Genomic DNA, 21,259 nt, shown 5'->3' with positions numbered 1-21,259 from the left:
ACAAAAGCCAAAAAAGAACTAGGTAGAAGATCAGAAATATTTTTTTTCAGTTTCATAACTACTAAAATCAACTCCAACTATTTAAGAATATCAAATCAAGCATGATAGTTTTTAACCTTATAGTGGGAACTTTGCATCCATCAAGCTGATGTGTGAGTTTAGGGTTAATGCCATTACCCAAAGTGGTTTACTTAAATATAGACCTAGCAATAAATAAAATAAGCAATACAATTTTTTACTGAAGAAAATGTCATTTATTTACTCAAATGTATTTAAAATAAACTGCAATAAAGTTTCTATGTGAATAAATGTGGGAATTAGAAACAAGAAAGCAGGTAATGGTGAAGTAAAGCTGGCAGAGGCAGTTTCTCCACTTGGTTCTGCCTTTGTTGCCCTAAATTCTGAAGAATTGATAGTCCACACAGAGCCATCAGGGCGGGAGGATTCCCTGCAAATGTATAAAGACAAATCTGTTAGTTTGAGACTCTGTTTATCAGTACAATTAATTTTTGTGACACTTACGTGTGGTCCCATTCAGATAACGTAATTCAATCCTTGCTCCACCCCTCACACTGCTTACTGCTGGGAACAGTTCCACTCCAGAAGGAAGGTCCCTAAAAGCAACGCCAAGGAAGCTGCCATCGACAGCAAATCCCAGAGTCCCGGCATCAGCATCCAGGACCAGCTGGACACGTTCAGGAATAAGGAGAGGTGTCTCTGTCTCTTTTCTATGTAGTGAGCTTAAGGATTTTAATCTAAAACCCTCTGCAGCCGGAGGGTGCAACCTCCTACTCTCACACGGATAACAAGCCAATATTTTCCCACCATGCCAGAGCTTATTGGTTTTTAGTTCCCATCCCCACGACAGGGAATCTCCACCCAGCAGCACTTTATAACCCAAGTCCTGCAGAGGACAGTCCTGCCTCGAAATTCCAATGACTGCATGACTCCCTCTGTGCTCAGGGCTCCAAGTTATCTCCCACACATGGAGCCCACTCTCCACCCCCACCTCGGCCCTGACTCCGTCACTGCTGAGCTCGGCAGGTGAGCGTGTCACTTCCTGCTTGCAGGGAGAAAGCTGGAAGTGAGGAGAGCGGTGGTGTGAGCTCCAGTGTGAGCGTTTGTTTCCTGGAGGCACTGCAGAGGAGCTCAGAGTCAGTGCGAGTCTGGACGAGGTTGGGACGGCCAGCGGAGGGAAGACCGTTGAAGGTGAGGGGATGCTGTCAGCTGCTCGGCCGTTCAGCCAGACAGACAGGATGAGACCCATCAGGATGAAAAGAATGATGTGTCAAAGAACTGTGGAGGCGGCAGAAATAAATAATAAAAAAAACATTTAGTATAAAAAAACAGTTCAAGGTTAAGATTTTTGACCATGAGTTAAAATTAGGATGTAGGTCAGCAGCTTGTGATAAGAGTCACAAATAAATACAGACAAATTTGTTGGAACCCATAACAGAGATAGTCTAAAGAGCCTTAAAATAATTTCAATTTTTTTTTTATTAAAGAAACAATATTCTCACATTAGACTTTTTTTTAAATCCTGCCTCTGATTTTAACATGTTTATTCAGTTTATTAAATCGGATTAAGGTCTGAGGACTGAGATGACTGTAGCAAAAGGTTGATTATGTGTCTGAACAATTTCTATGTGAACTTTATTGTGTCATTTTCCTGCTGATAGAGCCAGTGATAACTTATTTTCAATTTACTGGTATGATGCTGTGCCTTTATAATTAGCTTTTGGAACACACCCATAACATCACAGAACCTCCATCATACTAAACAGTGGGCATGAGGCTCTGTTTTTATACAGTCATCCTTTATTAAGGTCCCAGTAGAGTTTAGTAAACTCCACTTGTTGAGCTTTTTGTGTTGAGTAGGTGCAACCTGTTTGCTGCTGATATTAGTGTCCTTTATCTGTGAGGATTTCCTGGATTTTCATTGGTTTTCAGGAGGTATGGCATAATGAGGTGCTTGCCCAGGGCAGCATTCATGCAGCAACCTTCACATGCCCCTGACCCAACCAGGCCAATGGTTAAAAGACATTGGCCTCTGTGTCACATTATAATTTTCTGTCACATTTTATTTTGTCAGAGGAAAACGAACTAATGGATTACTAATTAGAGGTCAACTTAAAAATGTAACGTTTAGATTTAACAAAACATTTCATTGCATTTATTTTAAAGGGAATGTCAGGGGTACCAGTAATTGGGTTTTTGTTTACCAGAATTTCTTGACATGGGATTAAAGCCTGGATTTTCTAAAATACTCTGAGATAATGCCTCTGCAATAAAACTATATTTATTTGCAGTCTTTTGGCACCAGAAGTACCACCAAATGTGTCTGCAACAATTGTATAGGATAGAATAGAATAGAAATATCCTTTATTTTCCCGCAGTGAAACTGAAAGGCAAAAACGTAGTGTGCAGATACATACTAAGGTAAAAATATAAAAACAAAAAAATAAGAATAAGAGACTGTACACTAGGGCAAATTGACAACATAAAAAAAATATATCATACAGTTATTAAAAATAGCATACTCAGATTAAAAGAAATGTCCAACTGAGTAGGTTAATATAATATAATCTTCCAAGGCAAAATATAAATAATGTTTCTCTGATTTAATAGGGTACTATCATTATATCAGTCTTGCAAATACTCTTGGTCAAATTGATACAAATTTTTGAAGATTTATACATTTATTCATATAGCACTTGCAAGTATTAATCTCAACATTATAGCTTCCTATACCTAATCAGGACAAAATATTTCACCTTCTGTCTCACTGTGTTATTCTTCTTACTGTATAAACTAAGTCATGATTAAACAGAAATTTGTGATGAATTAAAATGAACATTTCTTGATAGATACTGCAAAGAGCTTCTCTATTTGTATATACTGGTTCAGAGTATTTCATCAGTTAGAGCAAAACAAATAATGTCTTTTAGATTGAATAAGTAGTTTAATCTCACCAGTTGGTTTGGGTCCTGCCCTCTGTCTGGACTGTAATGTTCAGCAGTGTTTCTCTGCTTTATAAAGATCTCTTATCAAGAATCCTGCGGGTCTTATCGCCGCCCGGTAAGGTACCACCCCCGTCTGACCTGGTTTTCGGTGTTGACCTCCGGGACGGGAACAGCACAGTCCATCACTTGGGTCTGACGCCATTCAACAGCCGTAGAGACAAGGACGACAGATCCGTGACGTGTTAGTAAATAGAAGCTGAAAGAGACGACCTATATCCCCATCAGTTTGTCTGTCATGCTGCTTCTCTCTGCTCTAACGCATTCTGTAATGAATGTAAACATAAATGGCAAAACACAGGAATAAAATCACACTCGGGCTTTTCACTAACAAGAAGAGAAAAATGAAATAAAATCCAAAGCGGCTCATTATTTGGAGCAAGTAGGCGTTGGCGCAGGGCGAAGGATGTAAGCCCTGTGTAGAGTCTTACAGGCAAATGTTTCTTTCCAGTCCAACAACAATAGGCATTATGGTTCAATTTGTTAATCACAAAGAATATTTTATATTAAAGACAAATTTATCTGTGGAATCTTGGTAGGCGTTTTGCTATTCTGGTCCGTCTAATGCAATATTTGGGGCTTTCGGGAAGAAGTCCGGTGTTGATGCAATTTCCCAAGCAAGCCTCTAGGGGGAGCTGAATCCGCCTGAATCACTAGATTATCGATGTGCTGTTCTTAACTATAGTTTTATGTTGTAACAATTCATTTATTTTTTAATTTGAAGAAAGTTAAAAAAAACAATATGTTTCTCTGTCATTATGCTGTCATTTATAATAATTTAATAATATAATATAAATAATTTTTGGTCATCCTAACTGGCCTAAATCAGGTAAACTTTAGTTTAATTAATGCCAGCCAGTGAGAAAAGAATGCTACCTGTGTTTTTATACAGAGTATGTAAACATCTGCCTTTAACCGCCTATTAGGATCACATTACTGCATCATATCTGGATCTATGGTTTAAATCTTGACTGTGGAGGGCTTTCTGTGGAGCTCGAGTGTTTTTCTTCACTCTAGCTTCCTTCCTCTTTTAGTTCTAGATTTCCTACAGGTAGATCTTACTTCCTTTCTCTGGGCTGACAATAAAGGTTTTCTGAAAAGTCAGATTTCTGTTTACATCACACCATGTGACGGCATGGCTTCAATATAATGCCGGAGAAAAGTGTCTGCATGTTTCACCACAGACACCAATCTCTCCAGCTGTGAGGGTAAATTCAAAGTAGGTTTTTTTAGGTGTAGATCTGGTATAACCGGTTTCTTCTAGAAAATTAGCAAATGTCACATCAGCTGTCACATGTTTATCTCTCAGCCATGTACTTCAATTTAGTCAAGGCAAAAGTAAGGTACAGCAGATAAACACATTTTTATGCCTGCTGCCCTGTGCATTTAGAGACATCAACCTACCAGAGTTCAACTCTAAGAAAAATACTGAAAAATTTAAAGAAAAAGTAATAATCCACTCTTATTTACCAGTGAGACTAACACATCCTCATTAACAATCATTTAAAGGTAAAAAGAAATAGAACTTTGACATTATTTTTTCTGCTAATTATCAGATTTATTTCACTTTTAAGTGTCAGGTGATAAACTGAGAGGATATCATAAAAATGAGTTGTACAAATCATCTTGTTCTAACAAACATATAAAAATATGCATAGTCAAATAACTGTTAAGCAATATACATACACACTTTTAGACATGCATACATGGAAAAACGGTAAAGATGTCAGTAACAGGTTTTCATTACATTCAAACAGAATTTTTGTGCCGAGTTCCTATCCAGTCTTGGAAAAATCAGAAATTTTATCTTAATCTTGACTATATGTCTAAGTATGTAAGAAATACACTTATCTAGAGTAAATGTTTGATTTTCCAAACTTGTATCCATTCCATTCTCTAAAGGACAAAAATACGCAGATATATAGGTAACTTGGGGTTAAGTTTCTTGTCCTATGGTTCATCAATACATGGTGGTAGAAGCTGGGATCAGACTCAACATCTCTTGCCACGGATCGACAACTAGCTAAACCTAAAGGTCTCCAGGATAAATAGCCTGCGGGAACATGTTAATCATTCAGTTAGATAATGTAAAAGTTTCTACAAATGACTCAGATAAAGCGGAAGAGATATGCATACCTCAGTCAAAAAAGCAAAAAAGCTAATCAATAAACTGAATGCTGAGATACCACATTTTAAATACTATAAAAAAATAAAATCTTTAAATGATTACTATAACTTTGATCTAATGTCTCGCCCATCAGTTTCTTTTTGTAGTAGAGGAACCCTGTGACTGATAACAACAAACCCAGCAGCAGCCCTGCTGAACCAACAGCCAACATGTTCTCTCCTGAATTAGGTTCTGGCTCTGAAAACATATTTATTTTGAAGAAAAAGTTAGATTTAAATTCTCTCAATTCATACTAATTAAAGGTATTCTTCTTAATGTATGCCTTTGGTCAACCAGGCACTGAGATAAAAACAGCATCAGCGCAAACGAAATGTTAAACCTAAATCAGTAATAGTTTGAGTAAGGTAAATAATAAGGTAACTTAAAAAAAAAAAGAGTACAAACTCTATATATCATATTTTTGCTCATCATTAATGTCAAGATAAATGCATTAAAGCCTTTTAGGTAGCAACACATTCCAAAAACCAAGTTGTAGATCTTGCAACAAAACAAGTGTCAGCAGGTGGTTGTAATTATGGTACAAACACAGCACCAGAAAAAGACTGGCTCTCCAAGGTGCAAAAAACATAAAATAAAATAAAAATAACATGGCTTTATGTATAGTTGATTAATTATCTCTCCAACCAAAGTTCTGACATGATTTGACATGAATTTCAACAAATAAAAACAAGCCACAAATTTATACACTTGAATAAAGTTTTAACATTGCTAAAACTCTGCATGTATTTTTACCCTCAAATTGGGTTTTGATAGGTGTTAATTTCTGGCCCTAAATGAATTTCAACTGATGCAATAACAAATAGGGATCTCTAAAGGTAAATAAAAAATGGCACATTCACACATTCATTTACTCATTTAGTCAGTCACGCCATAAAGTTCATTGTCTGACCCTCGTACTACAACACTAAAGAACCACCCGTGAACCCGTGTCTTCTTATTCATTCATTCATTTGTTTGAGTGAGATTTTTTGTTCTTTACAACATGAACTAGTAACAGTTGAGTTTGCAAACTAAAGGACAGTTTGGAGAAGTACTGAAAGGCAGCGATGAAAGAAACCAGTTTAGTAAAAGATCCCATTCATAGATCCTAGAAAGAAACATCGTCTGGACTGGCAATGAAACAGATTGCACAGATAAAAAATATGGTTTTCCTGGTTAAAAAAAATATATGATTTGAATTTTGGGAAACCAACAACTGCTGGATTTTAAGAATCCAGTGAATGTAATTTGGCAAAAGACTTGACTATTAAGCACATTTTATAGTTGTAGTGTCAATAAATGCAGACATGCTTGTTATAATCTTAAGAGTCATGTTTCTGGCAAGTTCTCACATCTCTGTATAGGACTACAGAAACCCATAAGGTACCGATAAGTCTTTGATCACATAAATAAACCTCTATTGTGTCCCACTTCTTTGAGGAGGAGTCCTATTACAAACCTTTTTTACATTTACAAATTAGGAGGTCACTGTGCTCTAGTCAACATGCAAAACTTCAGCTTGGTTTATGCCCTAAATCTAGATAATAAACTGGATACACAATTACAATTGTTTTAGACCTTTTGTATTGGGGAATAATATTTACATAATACACTTCACAAGAAGTGCTTGGGAAGGCACATTGAGTGGAAGGATAAAAAAACAGTGGGAATGTGAGTGGTAGGTCAGAAAAACACTCAGGAAGGCCAGACAAATATCCACATTTGTATCTCACCCCATTAAACTGTACTACATTCACATGCACAGGATAAGACTGCTGTAGCTCTTACTGTAGTTTTACAGGTAAATTACAGTAATTTCCCAGTTAAGTACTGTACATTGTCTTTTTAGTTAGGTATTATGCATGTACTGCATTTTTGGTAATTCTAAGTGAAAGCTAGTGTATTTCCTGAATGCATTATATTTGAATTTAAATATCACTCTAAATATAACCGTAAATGTATAAGAAAGATTTAATGAATTCAAACCGAGTGCAAACAAATGCCTGTCCACCCTCCAACCTCACACATCACAACCTGGATAAAGGAACAAAGGGAAACCACCTGCTCAGCACAACCACCACCTCTCTTGTCGACCTCAGTCTTAGTGGCATTACTCACATCCTCCGGACAAACCACTTCTACTTCCAACAGTAAGAAACCATTTTCATCAGTTCAAGTGTCGAATCCGTTCCAGTAATTTCCACTCACCCACCTCTCTTCCTCAGTGTCCCGATTTGGAGAAACCAGACTCCTGGACTACATGTCAGAATTAACAAATTGAATCACATGAAACAAAAAACAAATGATCATCTAATGAATGCATTAATTGACCAATAAGAAAACAGTACTGTCTGAATGTATTTCATACAATCTGAGTATTTAATAGATTAGATTATTAGAAAATATACTTTTATGATACTATTATGAGAAAGAGAAACAAAGAAGGTGCAAATAGATTTTCATAATTAAATTTGTTTCCGTAGTTGCCTTTTTAACAGGTGTAATTTGTTTAATTAGCAATATTAGTCAGAAGGCTGGTTCAGCAAAAATATATGTGGACTGTTTAGGCAGTATTTTGATATAGACTTTTAAAGGCATTTAAAGTAAAACACAAAGACTTTGCATTTGTGAGTTAACTGGCATGGCCTTTTACAATAGTTTATTAGTACAAACGGATATAAACATGCTGCAATATTAGTGTTTGTCTGCAGGAACACGTGGAAGCTGAATCTATATTGTGAAATGAAAACCTACAGCAGGCACATTCCTCAGAATATCTTTTCTTCTGACAGAACTTGATTACCTGCATCTCAGCATCCTCAATCTTTCCCAGTGAAAGAAAGCCAGTACGTAGCTCAACCCTATGATGAGCACCTTCAGACTGGGTTGTTTCAGATGCAGACTGGAAATGTGTCTTGTTTCTTTTGTAATGCAAGAGCAATGTTTTGAATCTCAAAATCCAACCCATCACCCTCACAAGACAAGTCCAGGATGAAGCACGATGAATCAAAAGAGCCAAAGGATGATCGTCATCTTGTACGGGGGAAACACCAACAGAAGCAGACACTTTGACTTCAGGATCTTCATGTGGAAGTTCTTGTAAGTTCTCGGGGTTTACAGGCCAATCTGTCTCTGGCTGTGTAAGAAATGCAGGACCAGATAACCATGTAGTGTCATGTAGAAATGGCTCTACCTTCATACCCCTGGAGGCAATGTCTGCTGGGTTATTAGTTATGTTCACATATCTCCACTGGGAGACGCCAGAAGCCCTGAGAATCTCTGACACTCGATTTGCCACAAAAACACGGAACCTGGAAGTCTTGTTATTGAGGTATTTCAATACAGAAGTACTGTCTGTCCAAAACATTGAATTGTTCTGCAGCAGCAGGTAGGAAACAGCGCCATACCCCTTCTCACTCACATCTGCAAAATGGTGCAACTGAGCAGTGACTGTTTTCCCAAAATCAGTAGATTTCAAACATCTTTTGATGCTGATGTTGTCCAACAGTTGCAATTCTTCCATCCAAATTTTCCACTCTTGAGCAACTGCTGATGGAATAGCATCATCCCATCCTATTCCCTTCTGACACAGGTCTTGAAGGATTCTCTTAGCTACGAAAATGACAGGAGCTAAGAATCCCAAGGGGTCATAGAAGGTGCTAACAGTGGAAATGATCCCTCTTCGGGTTAATGGTCTGTTTGGGATGGATATGCATAACTTAAACGCATCTGACTGTAGACACCACCATACTTCCAATGCTCGTTCAACAGCCAAGATGTCACTTCCAGATCTAGGGTTTTGACCTCTTTACTCTTTCCTCCTCAGGTATTACTGCCAAGACACCGTGGCTGTTACTTATCCACTTTGTTAAGTGGAAGCCGCCTTTGGCGCAGAAGAGTCTGAGGTCTGAGTAAAAAGATATGGCTTCCTCTTCAGTGCCTATTGAGGCAAGACAATCATCCACATAGAAACCATATAGAATGGTATCAATCACCTGCTGGCTGAAATCTGCTTTGTTGTCTTCTGCACATTTCCGCAATGCATAGTTAGCACAGCTCGGAGATGATGTTGCTCCAAATAAATGAACGCCCATGCAGTACTCCTGCATGCCCTGATTGAAGTCACCACCAGGCCACCAGAAAAACCTCAATAGGTCAGCATCTTCCTCTGGCACATGCACCTGATGGAACATGGCTTCAATGTCAGACATCAAAACAACAGGCTCTTTTCTGAACCTAGTCAACACGCCAACCTGGCTATTTGTTAAATCAGGACCACTCAGGAGCTGTGCATTGAGAGAAATGCCCTGGAATGATGCAGCACAGTCGAATACGACCCGAATCTTTCCCTTGATAGGATGGTACACCCCATGGTGAGGGATATACCAAACCTTTCCATCACTGCGCTCCTAATCTGTGGTTGGCACTCTTTTTGCATAACCTTTGGATAGAAGATCTTTCATGAAGGCAATGTAGTCTTTGTGGAAGTCTTTATCTCTGATAAACATTTTCTTTAAACTTAAAGCACGTTGTTCAGCAATTGCACGGTTATCAGGCATTCTTATGTCTCAATCTCTCAAAGGCAAGGCAATGTTGTAGTTTCCATTACGCAAGGTTACTGTCTTACTGGCCAACTCTAAAAACTTGGAGTCTTCCTTTGACAGCCCCATCTGCTCATCGTGGCTGCTCTCAGGAAAATCTATCTTGAATTGTTGCTTCCATAGGTTATCCAATGTAACAGCAGAAATTCTGTTCATGGTGACAGTTGACAGACAACTTGTTCTTTCCCAACATTCTCGGTCAATTGGCCCATTCACTGTCCAGCCGAGCACAGTTTTAATGGCATAAGGTCCATCACCTTCGCTCCTGATGACCTCCAAAGGTTCTAGAGCTCTGGGCATGTTCATGCCAATCAAAAGCTCCACCTGCTCCTTGATCTCTGGCAAATTAACGCATTTCAAGTGTAGCCAGATATCCAGGTCTTGTTGCTTTGGGATATTACTCAGGTCTACAGGCATTTTGTGCTGAGTAAAGAGGTCAGGCATGTCATAATACATGTCGCTGTCCAATCCAGCAATTTCAAGTTCAGGTACAATGAAGCTGTCCACAACTTTCTCTTGTCCCATGGTGCGCAAGAGAATCTTTGTTTTTCTCCCAGTGAGATTCAGTTTATCCAAAAGACCCACTGTACAAAAGGATGCTGAACTACCTTGGTCCAAAAAGGCATACGTTTCCAGTGTCCGTTGACCTTTCTTTGCTTTCACCTTAACTGGCACAATGGCAAGCTTGCAGTCCTGTGCACCGGCCCCAGTAAGACCACTAGTCTGAACTGTGTCAGGAGAGTTCACTGCTTCAGCATCAAGTTGAACTTCATTCTTCTTCCTGTTGTGAATATGGAGTATGCTTGCATGTCTGAAACCACAGATTTTACATGAAAGGCGTTTTCTGCATTCTTTGCTGATATGCCCTGTACACAAGAAACCAAAACAGATTCCATTTCTCCTAAGAAATGAAATCTTCTCATTATGAGGTTTCTTTTCAAGCAAAGAGCATAACTCCAGTTTGTGTCCACCCTTGCAAAGCAAACAAATCTTCACATCAGTCTGATGGTCTTGAGCCTCTGACGGATTATTTCTCTCAACAGCAGAGGTAGTGATGCCAAAGCTATTTCCTGTGGTTCTTAAAAAACGTTTCCCTCCATCTGTGCTCCTGGCTGATGAATTTATTAATGGAACATCACTTAGGTTTCCAAAGACAGGATCTGTAGTAATTTTGACTTGACACTCAATAAAGAAAACAATGTCAATAAATGTTGCTCTTCGACGCTGCTTCTCCTGGATGTCACATGCTACATTTCGCCATTTATCTTTTAATTTATATGGCAATCTTTTAATCACAGCAAGCATATTAGCAGGTGTGTTTAATTCAGAAAGATCATAAACGTCCTCCATCGCATTACAACACCCACGTAAAAACAAACAGTATGCCTGAAGGGCTTTTCCATCTTCTGATTTAATCAATGGCCATGAATAAACTTTATTCAGGTAAGCAGATGCAATAACATGTCCATTTCCAAAATGCTAATACAGCATAGTCTTTGCTTTCGCATATCCACCACCATCAGACATATGTTGACAGCTTTTGACAAGTTCATTGGGCTGCCCCCTGGTGTACTGTACAAGGTAATGCAGGCAATCATCAGGATAACCAGTCTTTGATTCAATGACCTGTTCAAATGAGCGCATAAAGGCCAGAAAATGAAGCGGATTGCCATCAAAAGGTTGAATTTCTCTTTTGGGTAGCGAAGAGAGACTTTGTTGATGAACAAACATGCAAGTTAATTAATTTTGTTTCTCCATAATGGATAACAGATTTTCGTTGGTTGCTGATTGAGCAGCTTGTTGCAGAGGCATATTTGATATTGTTCTGCTTATAGGATGAGAAGGTCCAAGAAGAGGAGGTGCAAACCTTTCCTGTGTCACCTTCTGTTGCACTGTTTTTATTTGAAGCTCTGCCTTTTCACGGACCCCGCCTCTCGCCCACAGACTGCTGGAGAGAGGCACCAGCTTCCCCGCGACCCACTATGGAATAAGCGGTAGAAAATGACTGACTGATGACTATTTCTCTTTGTCTGTGGGACAAAAGTATTAGCATTAAGAGTTTCAATAGTATTTCCTTTTGTTTTAAAATAGGATTCCATACCATTGGATTTCCATGAAGCTGAGCTTTGCACTGCAGATCCAGTTTTCAGCACATTTACTTTTGCAGCAATTGCAGCTATTTCTGCTTGAAGTTGAAGCTGTTCTTTCCTTTTCCTTAGTTGCTCCTCCTGTTCTTCAATAGCATGTTTTTCTTTGAGCAGCCATTTGAGCAGCCATTTCAGCTTCTAACCTGAGACGTACAGATGAAGTTGATACTTTAGACCTTGACTTGCTTCCTTGATTTGAAACACTGTCAGATGGCAACACATCATCTTGAATGTCATGCTGGAGATTGGCAGATAACTGAGGCTCCATTTGTTCTTGAACCTCCACTTCTTCTCCTAGTGGAGTTAACTGTGACCGTAACATGTCAGAGGATGGTCTGCTTGAGCATTTATTTGTTTCAGAAAGCCATATTTCAACATCCTCAATAAACCCTTAGTTGTATTTAATTATACTTGAAAACCATGTATTTTGTTTATCTTTCTCATCCAGCGAAATTAAAGGCAGCAAAGATTCATGCAATACAATGGCATCTTTAAACAGGTATGTTAACTTGTCCAGCGCAGTGATTTTACTTGTTAATCATTTTTATCATCTTTCATTAGCTCTTTAAGAGACGATATTACACTTTTCATTTTCTTTACACGCTTTTTCCGCTCTGTTTGGATAGTTTCAATTTTATTTAGGAGAGCTTTCTCAGTGAGAACGATCGTTCTTTTATCCTTTTCAGGTTTCTCAACAACAGATACAGCAGATGATCCACTCATTTTAATCCAAAATAAAGGAAACTTCCAGCTAACAACTCCTTAAACTTTATCGAACGCACGCAGAGCCACAACACACACTCGCACACCAAAAATCCCGCAACCGCAGTTCCACTGCAAAACGTAGCGGGGGGCGTGTCACAACGACAGCTTCGCGTGGCAGAACCAAACTGCGATTAAAAGAGCAGTACGCAGCACAAAAACATTCAGGTTACATACCACTGTCGTCTTCTACTCTGTCAAGCTATCCTCTTTTATAGGTGTAGTGGCGGTAGTGTGTGGGCTCGCGTTGGCGTTCCAGCTGTGCGAAAAACTCCGTTGTCGTTCTTTTTTGCTGACAAATGTTGGCGACTGTCAAACAAAGTCGCTGAGCAGCTGGATAGGGGAATCCTTGTTGACGCGCCAGCTTATCAAAACGCAATCCAAGATGCAGTTAAGATGATTTTATTTTGTCGACATTGTCAATATCCAAGGTAGAACAGTATCCAAAGCAGCATAAAAATAGGATTAAACGTAGGATTAAACGATGATTAAGGACAAAAAACGTATTAGCTTAAGGCGGTCAGCAAAAAAGTTCGGTAGGAGGAGTTCGGTGAGACCATGGAGAAGGACTACCGTTTGGCCTCGAAGCGATTCTGGCAAACCGTCCGGTGCCTCAGGAGGGGGAAGCAGTGCTTCGCCAACACTGTTTATAGTGGGGGTGGGAGGCTGCTGACCTCGACTGAGGACCTTATCAGGCGGTGGAAGGAGTACTTCGAGGATCTCCTCAATCCTGCCATCACGCATTCTGTGGTGGAAACAGGGGCTGGGGACTCGGGGTTGGACTCTTTCATCACCCAGGCTTAAGTCACCAAGGTGGTTAAAAAGCACCGCAGTGGCAAGGCTTCGGGGGTGGATGAGATCCGCCCTGATTACCTCAAATTTCTGGATGTTGTTGGGCTGTCATGGTGGTCGGGGACAGTGCCTCTGGACTGGCAGACTGGGGTGGTGGTCCCCCGGAGGGTGTGTTCCAACTACAGGGGGATCACACTCCTCAGCCTCCCTGGTAAGGCCTACGCCAGGGTACTGGAGAGGAGAGTCCGGCCTATAGTCGAACCTCGGCTTCAGGAGGAGCAGTGTGGCTTTCGTCCCGGCCGTGGAACACTGGACCAGCTCTATACCCTCTACAGGGTGTTCGAGGGTTCATGGGAGTTTGCCCAACCGGTTCACATGTGTTTTGTGGACCTGGAGAAGGCATTCGACTGTGTCCCTCGTGATGCCCTGTGGGGGGTGCTCCAGGAGTATGGAATCGGGGGGCCCTTTATTAGGGGCCATCCGGTCCCTGTACGAGCGGAGCAGGAGTTTCATCCGCATTGCCGGCACTAAGTCGGATCTGTTCCCGGTGAATGTTGGACTCCGGCAGGGCTGCCCTTTGTCACTGGTCCTGTTCATAACTTTTATGGACAGGATTTCTAGACGCAGCCAAGGGCCGGAGGGGGTCTGGTTTGGGGACCAGTGGATTTTGTCTCTTCTTTTTGCAGATGACGTGGTCCTGCTGGCCCCCTCTAGCCAAGACCTACAGCATGCGCTGTGGCGGTTCGCAGCCGAGTGTGAAGCGGCTGGGATGAAGATCAGCTCCTCCAAGTCCGAGGCCATGGTACTCGACCGGAAAAGGGTGGCTTGTCCTCTTCAGGTTGGAGGGGAGTTTCTGCCTCAAGTGGAGGAGTTCAAGTATCTCGGGGTCTTGTTCACGAGTGAGGGAAGAATGGAGCGGGAGATCGACAGACGGATCGGTGCGGCTGCCGCAGTAATGGGGACACTGTGCCGGTCCGTTGTGGAGAAGAGAGAGCTGAGCCGAAAAGCAAAGCTCTCAATTTACCGGTCGTTCTACGATCCTACCCTCACCTATGGCCATAAACTTTGGGTCATGACCGAAAGAACGAGATCCCAGATACAAGCGGCTGAAATGAGCTTCCTCCGTAGGGTGGCCGGGCACTCCCTTAGAGATAGGGTGAGGAGCTCGGCCATCCAGGAGAGGCTCGGAGTAGAGCCGCTGCTCCTCCACATCGATAGGAGCCAGTTGAGGTGGCTCGGGCATCTATACCGGATGCCTCCTGGACGCCTTCCTCGGAGGTGTTCCAGGCACATCCCACCGGGAGGAGGCCCAGGGGACGGCCAAGGACACGCTGGAAGGACTATGTCTCTCAGTTGGCCTGGGAACGCCTTGGGCTCCACCCGGAGGAGTTGGAGGAAGTGTACGGGGAGAGGGACGTCTGGGCGTCTCTGCTGAGTCTGCTGCCCCCGTGACCTTGTCCTGGATAAGCGGAAGACGACGAGGACGAGGTCAGCAAAAAAGGTAGACTTCCCCCATCACCCACTCACTAAAATCACCCAAGCCGCAACAGGTTATTTACAATCACTAATAGCACCACGTGATCCCACGCTACGCCTATCCACAACAATATATATACACAGTACAGACCAAACGTTTGGACACACCTTCTCATTCAAAGAGTTTTCACTGAAGGCATCAAAACTATGAATTAACACATGTGGAATTATATATTGAAAAAAAAAATGTGAAGCAACTGAAAATATGTCTTATATTCTAGGTTCTTCAAAGTAGCCACCTTTTGCTTTGATTACTGCTCTGCACACTCTTGGCATTCTGTTGATGAGCTTCAAGAGGTAGTCACCTGAAATGGTTTTCCAACAGTCTTGAAGGAGTTCCCAGAGATGCTTAGCACTATTTGCCCTTTTGCCTTCACTCTGCGGTCCAGCTCACCCCAGACCATCTCGACTGGGTTCAGGTCCGGTGACTGTGGAGGCCAGGTCATCTGGCGCAGCACCTCATCACTCTTCTTCTTGGTCAAATAGCCCTTACACAGCCTTGAGGTGTGTTTGGGGTCATTGTCCTGTTGAAAAATAAATGATGGTCCAACTAAACCCAAACCGGATGGAATAGCATGCCGCTGCAAGATGGTGTGGTAGTCATGGTGGTATGCCTTCAATTTTGAATAAATCCCCTACAGTGTCACCAGCAAAGCACCCCCACACCATCACACCTCCTCCTCCATGCTTCACGGTGGGAACCAGGCATGTAGAGTCCATCCGTTCACCTCTTCTGCGCCACACAAAGACACGGTGGTTGGAACAAAAGATCTCAAACTTGGACTCATCAAACCAAAGCACAGATTTCCACTGGTCTAATGTCCATTCCTTATGTTCTTCAGCCCAAACAAGTCTCTTCTGCTTGTTGCGTGTCCTCAGAAGTGGTTTCCAAGCAGCTATTTTACCATGAAGGCCTGATTCACACAGTCTCCTCTTAACAGTTGTTCTAGAGATGTGTCTGCTGCTAGATCTCTGTGTGGATTGACCTGTTCTCTAATCTGAGCTGCTGTTGCCCTGCGATTTTTGAGGCTGGTGACTCGGATGAACTTATCGTCCGCAGCAGATGTGACTCTTGGTCTTCCTTTCCTGGGGCGGTCCTCATGTGAGCCAGTTTCTTTGTAGCGCTTGATGGTTTTTGCGACTGCACTTGGGGATACTTTCAAAGTTTTCCCAATTGTTTGGACTGACTAACCTTCATTTCTTAAAGTAATGATGGCCACTCGTTTTTCTTTACTTAGCTGCTTTTTTCTTGATATAATACAAATTCTAACAGTCTATTCAGTAGGACTATCAACTATGTACTGTATCCACCTCCTGCACAACACAACTGATGGTCCCAACCCCATTTATAAGGCTTGAAATCCCACTTATTAAACCTGACAGGGCACACCTGTGAAGTGAAAACCATTTCAGGTGACCTCTTGAAGCTCATCAACAGAATGCCAAGAGTGTGCGTAGCAGTAATCAAAGCAAAAGGTGGCTACTTTGAAGAACCTAGAATATAAGACATATTTTCAGTTGTTTCACACTTTTTTGTTCAGTATATACAGGTCCTTCTCAAAATATTAGCATATTGTGATAAAGTTCATTATTTTCCATAATGTAATGATGAAAATTTTACATTCATATATTTTAGATTCATTGCACACTAACTGAAATATTTCAGGTCTTTTATTGTCTTAATACGGATGATTTTGGCATACAGCTCATGAAAACCCAAAATTCCTATCTCACAAAATTAGCATATCATTAAAAGGGTCTCTAAACGAGCTATGAACCTAATCATCTGAATCTACGAGTTAACTCTAAACACCTGCAAAAGATTCCTGAGGCCTTTTAAACTCCCAGCCTGGTTCATCACTCAAAACCCCAATCATGGGTAAGACTGCCGACCTGACTGCTGTCCAGAAGGCCACTATTGACACCCTCAAGCAAGAGGGTAAGACACAGAAAGAAATTTCTGAACGAATAGGCTGTTCCCAGAGTGCTGTATCAAGGCATCTCAGTGGGAAGTCTGTGGGAAGGAAAAAGTGTGGCAGAAAACGCTGCACAACGAGAAGAGGTGACCGGACCCTGAGGAAGATTGTGGAGAAGGGCCGATTCCAGACCTTGGGGGACCTGCGGAAGCAGTGGACTGAGTCTGGAGTAGAAACATCCAGAGCCACCGTGCACAGGCGTGTGCAGGAAATGGGCTACAGGTGCCGCATTCCCCAGGTCAAGCCACTTTTGAACCAGAAACAGCGGCAGAAGCGCCTGACCTGGGCTACAGAGAAGCAGCACTGGACTGTTGCTCAGTGGTCCAAAGTACTTTTTTCGGATGAAAGCAAATTCTGCATGTCATTCGGAAATCAAGGTGCCAGAGTCTGGAGGAAGACTGGGGAGAAGGAAATGCCAAAATGCCAGAAGTCCAGTGTCAAGTACCCACAGTCAGTGATGGTCTGGGGTGCCGTGTCAGCTGCTGGTGTTGGTCCACTGTGTTTTATCAAGGGCAGGGTCAATGCAGCTAGCTATCAGGAGATTTTGGAGCACTTCATGCTTCCATCTGCTGAAAAGCTTTATGGAGATGAAGATTTCATTTTTCAGCACGACCTGGCACCTGCTCACAGTGCCAACACCACTGGTAAATGGTTTACTGACCATGGTATCACTGTGCTCAATTGGCCTGCCAACTCTCCTGACCTGAACCCCATAGAGAATCTGTGGGATATTGTGAAGAGAACGTTGAGAGACTCAAGACCTGGATGAGCTAAAGGCCGCTATCGAAGCATCCTGGGCCTCCATAAGACCTCAGCAGTGCCACAGGCTAATTGCCTCCATGCCACGCCACATTGAAGCAGTCATTTCTGCAAAAGGATTCCCGGCCAAGTATTGAGTGCATAACTGTACATGATTATTTGAAGGTTGATGTTTTTTGTATTAAAAACACTTTTCTTTTATTGGTCGGATGAAATATGCTAATTTTGTGAGATAGGAATTTTGGGTTTTCATGAGCTGTATGCCAAAATCATCCGTATTAAGACAATAAAAGACCTGAAATATTTCAGTTAGTGTGCAATGAATCTAAAATATATGAATGTTAAATTTTCATCATTACATTATGGAAAATAATGAACTTTATCACAATATGCTAATATTTTGAGAAGGACCTGTAATTCCACATGTGCCAATTCATAGTTTTGATGCCTTCAGTGTGAAGCTACAATATTCATAGTCATGAAAATAAAGACAACTCTTTGACTGAGAAGGTGTGTCCAAACGTTTGGTGTGTAATGTACAGGGGTTGGACAATGAAACTGAAACACCTGGTTTTAGACCACAATAATTTATTAGTATGGTGTAGGGCCTCCTTTTGCGGCCAATACAGCGTCAATTCGTCTTGGGAATAACATAAACAAGTCCTGCACAGTGGTCAGAGGGATTTTAAGCCATTCTTCTTGCAGAATAGTGCCCAGGTCACTACGTGATACTGGTGGAGGAAAACGTTTCCTGACTCGCCTAGATCTGGTGACTGTGCAGGCCATGGGAGATGTTCAACTTTACTTTCATGTTCATCAAACCAATCTTTCACCAGTCTTGCTGTGTGTATTGGTGCATTGTCATCCTGATACACGGCACCGCCTTCCGGATACAATGTTTGCGCCATTGGATGCACATGGTCCTCAAGAATGGTTTGGTAGTCCTTGGCAGTGACGCGCCCATCTAGCACAAGTATTGGGCCAAGGGAATGCCATGATATGGCAGCCCAAACCATCACTGATCAACCCCCATGCTTCACTCTGGGCATGCAACAGTCTGGGTGGTACGCGTCTTTGGGGCTTCTCCACACCGTAATTCTCTCAGATGTGGGGAAAACAGTAAAGGTGGACTCACCGGAGGACAATACATGTTTCACATTGTCCACAGCCCAAGATTTGCGCTCCTTGCACCATTGAAACCGACGTTTGGCATTGGCATGAGTGACCAAAGGTTTGGCTATAGCAGCCTGGCCATGTATATTGACCCTGTGGAGCTCTTGACGGACAGTTCTAGTGGAAACAGGAAAGTTGAGGTGCACATTTAATTCTGCCGTGATTTTATGCTTTTTTGATACAATCCGGGTTAGCACCCGAACATCCCTTTCAGACAGCTTCCTCTTGCGTCCACAGTTAATCCTGTTGGATGTGGTTCGTCCTTCTTGGTGGTATGCTGACACTACCCTGGATACCGTGGCTCTTGATACATCACAAAGACTTGCTGTCTTGGTCACAGATGTGCCAGCAAGACGTGCACCAACAATTTGTCCTCTTATGAACTCTGGTATGTCACCCATAATGTTGTGTGCATTTCAATATTTTGAGCAAAACTGTGCTCTTACCCTGCTAATTGAACCTTCACACTCTGCTCTTACTGGTGCAATGTGCAATCAATGAAGACTGGCTACCAGGCTGGTCCAATTTAGCCATGAAACCTCCCACACTAAAATGACAGGTGTTTCAGTTTCATTGTCCAACCCCTGTGTGTGTGTGTGTGTATATATATATATATATATATATATATATATATATATATATATATATATATATGGTAACTGGCCTGAATTTATATATTGCTTTATCAAGTCCCCAGAGACCCTAAAGCGCTTTAGACTACAATCAGTCATCAATGGTAAGCTAAAAAGTAGCCACAGCTGCCCTGGGGCGCACTGACAGAAGTCAGGCTGCCATACATAAGCGCCACCGAGCCCTCTGACAACAATCAGCAGGTGGGTCGGGTGAAATGTCTTGCCCAAGGACACAACAACTGAGATGGACAGAGCAGAGGTTCAAACCGGCAACCCACCAGTTGCCCACCAGTTATATATATGAATGACAGTATGAGAAATAGCTGTTACAGAGGTCACTGGTCTGCAGTTAAACTGCTGTGCAAGCTAATCAGTTAAATGATATGGTCTTTTTGATGAGGCATAGTGAAAGTTTAAATTATTTAATGATGGACTGAAGTCAGTAAAGAAGAAATAAATAACAAAAAATAAAAAAGATTTGAAGATTTGAATGTCAAGTTTTATTTACTCATTTAACTATTTAAACTGTTATATAATTTTGTTATTCAATTAGTGAAGTTATTACAGTTTTCTTTACAGTTAATGTAATACTTTTTTTCAAAAAAATTCCCATTAATATATGAGAAACCTCAGAGGAATAAACAGTAATTGTAAAAGATGCACGGTGGTAGCACTGTTGCCTTGCAGCAAGAAGGTCCTGGGTTCGATTCCTGGCCAGGGGTCTTTTTGCATGGAGTTTGCATGTTCTCCCCGTGCATGCGTGGGTTCTCACTGGGTACTCCAGCTTCCTCCCACAGTCCAAAGACATGCCTGTTAGGTTAATTGGTCTTTCTAAATTGCCCTTAGGTGTATGAATGAGAGTTTGCATGGTTGTTTGTGTGTTGCCCTGTAATGGACTGGCGACCTGTCCAGGGTGTACCCTGCCTCTCGCCCATAGACTGCTGGATATAGGCACCAGCTCCCCCGCGACCCACTATGGAATAAGCGGTAGAAAATGACTGACTGACTGACTGTAAAAGATGTGTAAATAATATAAACTTTTTATAGTAATAATCTTAGGAATCCTAAAAAACCTAAAAGAGGAAAATTTTTGTATGCTTTAAAATCAGATTAAAAAATATAGTTATGTCTTTTTGTACATTGTATGTAAACATCTGGTTTAAACTGTAGATATTTACATGCATAGATTAATTTAGTTTTTATAAAATTATGTTTGTTCATTGTATTTATGTAGCATATTTAAGAAACAAGTAAAACCAAAGTGCTATACAATGATACAATGTGTAGACTATAATAAAATCCCAGACTGGTAAAGCAAATATTACATAAAATGAAAAAAACAACAACTATAACACTACAAGCTTCTAACTCCTGTTACTGAATTACTAACGCATCAGCTAAAAAACAACGCAAAGTGGCCAATCAAATAAAGTAAAATAAGAGTAAAGATGGAAGGCCAGACGACAAAGATGTTAAATTATGATTTGCGCTTTTTTACCAGAAGGTGGCGGTAGACCTCCACAGATATTAGCGGTGCTTCGTGTGGAGAGAGCCGCCTGTTGGTGCTGTTCTGGGGCCTGAGGCTCAGAGGAATGGGGCCGCCTTCCTCCCTGACCCGTTGATAGAAAAAAAGGCTGGGGATGCACGACGGGGCAGATGAAACAGCTCTCCAGGCACAAAATCAGGACTGCTGA

The 21,259-nt window shown here is 41.5% G+C and overlaps 1 protein-coding gene across 3 annotated transcripts; it reads right to left on the bottom strand.

The window, feature by feature from the left end:
• Nucleotides 1-231: 231 nt before the first annotated feature.
• On the bottom strand, nt 232-21,201 carry si:ch1073-228j22.2 (SPRY domain-containing SOCS box protein 2). 3 transcript variants are annotated; one of them, XM_047361766.1, is made up of 4 exons: nt 21,064-21,201; nt 2,973-3,155; nt 523-1,296; nt 232-448 (listed from the first exon to the last, which is right to left on the bottom strand). In XM_047361766.1, the coding sequence occupies exons 3-4, from the start codon at nt 1,265-1,267 to the stop codon at nt 318-320; spliced, it is 876 nt and encodes a 291-aa protein (XP_047217722.1). In that variant the 5' UTR covers nt 1,268-1,296; nt 2,973-3,155; nt 21,064-21,201; the 3' UTR covers nt 232-317. The 3 variants fall into 3 exon arrangements, with proteins under 3 accessions (XP_047217722.1, XP_047217720.1, XP_047217721.1); XM_047361764.1 differs by having other exon boundaries at nt 2,973-3,286; nt 21,064-21,196; XM_047361765.1 differs by lacking the exon at nt 21,064-21,201 and having other exon boundaries at nt 2,973-3,602.
• Between the last annotated feature and the right edge of the window lie 58 nt (nt 21,202-21,259).

Source organism: Girardinichthys multiradiatus, chromosome 3, assembly GCF_021462225.1.
Source record: "Girardinichthys multiradiatus isolate DD_20200921_A chromosome 3, DD_fGirMul_XY1, whole genome shotgun sequence".
Taxonomy (NCBI): domain Eukaryota; kingdom Metazoa; phylum Chordata; class Actinopteri; order Cyprinodontiformes; family Goodeidae; genus Girardinichthys; species Girardinichthys multiradiatus.
Note: the sequence above shows the minus strand (reverse complement) of the source record. Positions and strands in the feature narration are given on the sequence as shown.